The sequence below is a fragment of the Leptonychotes weddellii genome, chromosome 6, assembly GCF_054177405.1.
Source record: "Leptonychotes weddellii isolate Sample4059 chromosome 6, ASM5417740v2, whole genome shotgun sequence".
NCBI lineage: Eukaryota > Metazoa > Chordata > Mammalia > Carnivora > Phocidae > Leptonychotes > Leptonychotes weddellii.
In genome coordinates this window covers 134,723,872-134,730,512 of record NC_138374.1, presented here as the reverse complement: position 1 = coordinate 134,730,512, position 6,641 = coordinate 134,723,872, and the positions used below count along the sequence as shown (strand labels likewise).

Sequence of the window (6,641 nt, the reverse complement as noted above, 5' to 3'; positions counted from 1 at the left end):
ATCTCTCTGGGGCCCCCGTTCTTGTTAGAGAGAGTGTCACACATGCAGTGACGTGTGCTCACACATTGACACACTTTTGCAGACCTTCAAAATGCAGACGTAGGCCTATGCAGTCCCACCGTCCTACCCACCCAGACACTGGCAGGTCCAGACAGACCCACATCTGCACACAAACACCAGTACGTATTAATCCAGAAGACGCGCCCACCGCACACTCCTAGAGTCCCCCGACTGCATTCGTTCAAGACGCGACACACCTGCAGAAGCTTAGTTTGGTTCTAAAGAGCCAGAGGGGCCCTTTCAACACCCCCAACCCCTCAGGGATCCCTGAAATTGCCCCTCGGACCCCTGGTAGGGAGCAGCCCTAACCCCCTGGGCTGCAGGGGGACCCAGAGCAGGTAGGCTGGCCACTGGGGCACTAACGGGATCCGGGGCCGCCTCCTCCAGCCCCAGGCCAAGAGAACACCAGCTCTCCTGAGATAAAGATCCTGATGCTGACTGCCAGATCCCGGGGCAGCTGGAGGCATGCCAGGTAGGAGCCAGAACCCAGTGGAGAGCAGAGGCTCCCCCCGAGGAAGGACTGCTGGGAGCAACCCACAACCCTGAGGCCTGTCCCCATGCCCAGGGGGCTAGTGGGCAGGAGGGCAAGGATGCAGGGAAGGGGCCTGGGAAAGAGGGACAGGCTGAACCACATTGCACGAGGCTATGTCCTCCGTGGTCCCAGGCCAGGGGGCCTCACCTAGCCTCTCAACCTCCCCCCAGAGCTCCAGCCTTTCCACACCCCTTCACGCTCCCCTGAGGATGTTGTTCCTGCTGTCTCACCTTGGTCCCTCTTGCTGTGGCACTAAGGAAGTATTCCAGGGAATGGGAGAGAAGAGAGAGGCTGGAGAGAGGGAAGAAAGCCAGGGTGGGAGAGCGAGCTGGTCAGGACGCCCTGGAGAGAGGGAGGGAGGACAGGGGCAGGGGTGATGCATGGCCCCCCACGAAAGCCCCAGGGCTGCACTCCCTCTGGGGGTGTCTACTCTCAGCTTGTAAATCCTTCGTGAATTGTCAAGCTGCTTCCCCAGCGCCTAACCCTCTGCCTGGATGTGAGGGAGGAGAGAAAAGCAGCCCTTATGAGGGCATTGGAGCCTGGATACACGGGGGGCCGGGTCTGCCCTCCCACACCCACTCCACACCACACACCACACACCACACACACACACACGCACGCACACATGCGCGCACGTGCATGAACAAAGGCTGAAAACGCTCCCCCCTCCCCGAGTTCCTCCCACAAACCCCCTCGTGCCGAATCCAGACCCCACGAGGGTCTCAGAGCCTTTTCCAGCGAGGCCCACACAGAATGGCCCTTGCCGGGACTTGCCCCAGCCTGGCAGGCAGCCACGGCATCTGCTCCTGAGCCCTGCTCTCAGGGTGCGCCCCGGTGGGGCGAGGGGGCCCTGGGAGGCACCATCCCTCCCCCGCCCCCCCGCCTCATCCTGGGGGTGTGGCTCTACCCAGGAGCTCTCAGAGCTCAGGGGCCCAGAGCAGACGTCCCTGCTTCACCCACGCAGACTACACCGAGGCTCTGCCTTCTCGCGGCAAGCCCCTCCCTGCCCTTGGCTCGAGCCTGGGGGCCAGGGTGGGCCCCTCCTCCAGGAATAGTACACACTGAGGAGAAGGGGTCTTTCCTGGCTCCTCCTCAGCGCCTCCAGCTTTGCTGCTCACCTGACACCCCGGCCCGCCCCCAGGCCCCCCCAGTTCTCAGGCAGGCCTGGACTCCCATGCACACCTTGTGCATGCATGTTTGAGCCCACACGGCTCACAGACACAGCAAAGATCCATCAGGGACTCCTGCCCCGTAGACACGTGCCCCAAACCTTCAGGCACAGGCTCTCCTGGGGAGAGGCCCCTTGGCGATATCCAAAGTGGGGTGGCAGCAGGCACCTCCGACCACCTCCGAGGCTCGTCTGCAGGCCCCTTGCTGCCCCTTCCCTGCCCGTCCGGCATCGTGTGGGCGTCCCTGCCGGATGCCCGGCCCCATACCTGGGCTCAGGCACACGAGTAGAAGGTGGAATGCTCCTCGAATTCCCATGTCTCTAGGCTTGGCGTCTCCTCCGCCTGGGCTGGGTATCCTGGGGGCCGGTGGTGGTGGGCGTGTGGGGACAGGTGGAGGGAGGGAGGACTGAGGGCCTAGACACTGCCCAGGGTGGCAGGAAGGTGCAATGAGTGCCCAGTCGCAACCGGAGTTATTTCTATAGGAGGGAGGGGGCCTGGTCCCCGCCTTGGGGAGGAGCCCGAGGAACCCTAATTATCAGGGTGACAGAGTGGCCTACCCAGGCATTACCCGGCGCTCACCCAAGCTCTCCCTGATCCCGAGAGTGGCGCAGGGCGGCCAGTGGGACTTGTAATTAGGCACCTGTTAAACTTCCACTTCCTCCTGGCCCCATCTTCGGGATAACAACAGTCGCCCCACTTCACAGCGTCCACAGGGCTCCTCTCATCACCACTCATTTGTTGCCTCCTTCCCTGGGGGAAACGGGGAAGCGGAAGGAGAGTCAGGCTTGGGGAGGAAGGGTGACCAGGCCCTGAAGGGTTAATACTGAGTCCAGGGGTCTGACTTCACCTCCCCTGAAGGCCCCAGGGTTTCAGGGGCTCCCCCAGCATCCAGACCCACCGACAGACCCTCAGGGACCTCCCCCAAGTTGAGGTCTATGGAAAGGGGCTGCAAGGAAAGGGACACAGGCTGGAGGGAAGGCCCAGGCAGGTGAAAGGGACCCGGGAATGTCCAGCCCACCTTCCCCCTGAGGCCTCTGGCCCTTCAAAGGTAGTCAATCAAGCCTCCTGAGCTGCAAGGGGGGGGGGCGTCTGGGAATGGGGGTCTTCCCCTGGCTGCCCCTCTGGAGCTGTGTCCCCCACCCATACCTGAGGTGAGGTCAGCCCTGAGGGCAGGGGATCCCTGGGAGTGGATCTGCTGGGGAGATCAAACCCCCATCTCCCCGCAGAACCAACCCCATTCCAGCGGGGCTTGGGAGGAGAGGAGCCAGGTGTGTGGAGGGGGTGAGGGGCATGCATGGGGCAGCGGGGGGGAGGGGGGGAAGTGCCAGGAGGGCCAGGGAAGGGGGCTAGCCCATGTGCACCTGCTCACCCGACGTGAGTTATGTCTCTGCTGTGTATACTTATTTTAGGGATCATTTTGTGTCTGTCCATGCTTCTCTGCCCAGGAAAGCAGACCAGGACCCTTATGACCTCAGCAGCTCGCTGGGGGGGACAAGGCCAGCACAGTTCTGGGCAGGTTGGAGCTGGGTGGGGAGGTCCTGGCAGGCAAAGGGAGAAGGCAGAGCACCAGCCCTGGCTAGTGCTCTGGAGGGGTCTCAGGGCTGTCCCGCACACGATGGTGGGGGTCAGGTCCTGAGTGGCCCTGCTGCAGCAGCTCAGCTCCCTCAGAGGAATCCAGGGTCCTCCCCTTCCCTGGCAGGGGGCACAGGGAGGGCAGGGGTTGGGGGAAGAGTCTTGGGGAGAGTTCTGGGCTCAGGGGCAGCCCAAAACAAGGAAGCACAAGGCTTCCACGCGTCTTTGCACTCCAAACCTCTCCACCTGCACTCTCAGCAATGACAGGGTGCTCTGGGGCCCACTGATGTACCAATGAACATCCTCATTTCCTTGTTTATTTTGAAGTTTATGGGATTGCCCTGCACGCTTGGGAGAGCAGGGATCATTATTATTCCCCACTTTACAGAAAGGGGATGCAGCCCAGGTGCTGCTGTGGGCCTGACAGAGTGGGGGACGCCCAGGCATCCTGACTCTCAATCCAGAGTGGCCCAAGGAAAGGGCTGGGTGGCCCTGTGGGTTCGTAGACCCACCCGCAGGGGGAAAGTGCAGAAGGTCAGGGATAGACAGGGGGAGAACGGTAGGCCAGGAAGAAGGGGATTGAACACACTCGAGTATACGGTTGGTGGATTAGGTCCTGGATAGTTCATGCCAGAGTTGGGGTGAAGATTGGATCAGTTAGTTGGGATTACCAAGGAGCTCGAGGTTCAACTTGAGGCCCAGATGGGAACGAAGGCTAGATTAAGCTTGATTAACAGCGTGAGCTGAGGCTGGAGTTTGTGGCCTGGGTCCGTGTTAGGATAAGGCATGAACAGGGGTTTACTTTCACTCACAGCCTGGCTCAGGAAGCTGAAGGCCAGGCTGAAACTGACTTGGGCTGGGGCTCCTGCTAGCTAAGTTTGGGATTTGTTCAATTTGAGTTTGGGATTTGACTTAGGACGGGCTATGGTTATGTTTAGGACATGAGTGGCAGTTATATGGGCAGGGTGATTCGTGGGGATCAAAAGTGAGGTTTTATTTATGAGACAGAAAGACTTCAGTCTCCAACTGCTAAATGCCAGATTGGCTAGAATATTCGTCCCTTTGCTCTGGGAGAACATCAGTGTCATATCAGCATATACCAGTGTGTGAATTGAGGTCCCAAGTTTGGGGAGAGAGTTCCAAGTATGCACGAGCCCACCTGAAGCAACCTCAGCCCCTAATAAATGTAACCTCAGGAGTCCTGCTCCACAACCCAAGCCCGCCACCAGTCCAGCTCCCCGAGTGACATGGGGGGGTGGGATGCAGGAACTATCAGCAGTGAGTGGGGCTCGGGCGCCATATTGAACCAGAAGACAGGACCCACCAGAGGCAGTCTTACTGGCGCAGAGGAGGGTCCTGGTTTTGGAGTCTAGGGGATGCGTGTTGGGAGAGACTGAGGGCCTAGATACTCCTAGAGCAGTCACTTTTGAGGGCTCCACACTGGGGCCCCTCAAAGCCTCAAAAGGCAAAGCACATTGTTGTTCTCCTTTGACCCACTGAGGGCTAATTGCCACCTCCTTATAGTTTGGGGCCCATAAATGAAGCTGCCAGCCTTCCAGCCTTGTGCCCTGAGCCCTGCCGGGTTTTGGGGGGGAGGTGGCAGAGGGAGGGCCCTGGGGTATCAACCTGGTTTTCACAGCATAGGCCCGGCCCCCAGCCCATGTGTCGCTCTGGGCTCATCCTCAACACTGGGAGCCCCCTACCCCAACTCCTCCGTCTCCCTTTCCCCCACCCAGTCTCCACCTCCAAATATCCCACGTCCCCACCCACTTTCTTTGCAGGTCTCAGAAAGGTCTGGACAGCTCCAGGGGACTATTGCGGTCTGTCTGTGCCCCAGGGAGGGAGAGGGTGATCGGGAGAGCAGGTGCTCAGGGAAGGGGCAGAGAAATGCATGTGACACCCCGCTGGCTCATCAGAGGCTCTGAGAGACAGAAGAGGGGGAGGACCCAGGCTGGCATCTGTGATCCAGTGCCCACATTTCCAAAGGGCCTCTTGCTTGTCCCCAAGAAATCCTCTCTCAGGCCCCCCAGTGTGGGTTGCATTTGCTTCTATCCTAAGACAGAAGCAGAATCTCAGGACAGAGGCGTGGAAAGGAGTGAACGGAGACACCGAGAAGAAGGGAAGAGGCAGGCCCAGGACCCGGAGGAGCCCAGAGGCTACTTCTGAGCCGAGGTGCAGCCCAGCCCCACGATGTCTTGGGGAAGGACAGGCAGAGGCCTTGGCCAGCCTCGTCTTCCTCCAAAGCCCTGCACAACAGTTCCACACAGCCCTGTAGGCCCTGCGCTCCAGCCCCGCTCCCTGGGGCCCCAGGCTCAAGGTCAAGCTCCCGTCCCCGCTCCGGGGCCCTGGGTCTGCAACCTGCCCCCTACTAAACTCCACACACACACACACACTCACACAGTCAGCAGGCTCCTTAGCCCCTCACTCAGGTCCCCGTGTAGACGCAGGCAGCAGACCCCAGGAGTGGCCCCGGAGGAGAGGGTCTGGGAGCAGACGTCTGAACAGCCATGGGAGGGACACCAGTATACCAAGTCAGGAGAGCAGACAGGCGTCTGAGGCGCAGGGTCGCAGAGAAGCAGAAGACCCCTGCGGCTGATGCTTTCCAGCAGGTCTCAGCAAGGGCTGGTCGTGGGCGGGCAGCCAGGTGAGGCCACAGGGGGACGAGAAGAGTGGGGGCACGGGGGGTGTGGCGGGAGACTGCGGAGTTCAGACGACGAAGTGTTGGTCGGTGACTGACAGAAGGCCGAGATCCACGTGTGGGCTCAGTTTCAGGAACTGGGTTGGGGCTGAGGGGCTGAGGGGCTGAGGGGCTGAGGCCAGGTCAGGGCTGGTGGGCAAGAGCTTCTGAGCCCTGCGGCTCCCCAGCCCCTGTCAGGCCCTCCAAGCCTCCTCGATTCCTGCTGCCCCCCCAGAAGAAGGGAGGCCCCTGGGAGGGGGCTGGGATGTGCCCCAGTCCCTCCCATCAAGTGATGCCCCGGACTGACAAGGGCAAGCAGCACGAAGGGTCCCCATCCCAGAGCGGGGCCTGCCGGCTCCCAGGCCAGGACAGCAGAGGGGCTGGGCGGGCTGAACATTACCAACTGAGCTACTGTCACGGGAACGGCTTAGAAAGAGTATGTGGGTTCCTGGTGAAGAGTGGAGAGACTCTGAAGATCCGAGCTGTGTTCACCTCACGGAGTTCATCCATATCCTGCGGGATCCTCATCCATTCCACAAGCGGCAGCCATTAGCATAACTTGCTCTGTCCTTCTGGAGCGCCCGGCCTTGGGGGGAGAGCAGCGAGGGAAGGGGTGCCCCCTCGCTCACAG

General features: G+C 60.8%; 1 protein-coding gene across 1 annotated transcript in view; it reads right to left on the bottom strand.

Annotated features, from left to right (window-relative positions):
* Positions 1-2,077, bottom strand: part of VSIG8 (V-set and immunoglobulin domain containing 8) — a 6,733-nt gene extending 4,656 nt beyond the window's left edge. Inside the window, exon 1 of the mRNA XM_006747274.2 lies at positions 2,029-2,077. Within this exon, the coding sequence (XP_006747337.2) occupies positions 2,029-2,077 (49 nt within the window). The remainder of the gene's footprint in view (positions 1-2,028) is intronic.
* Positions 2,078-6,641: the final 4,564 nt, after the last annotated feature.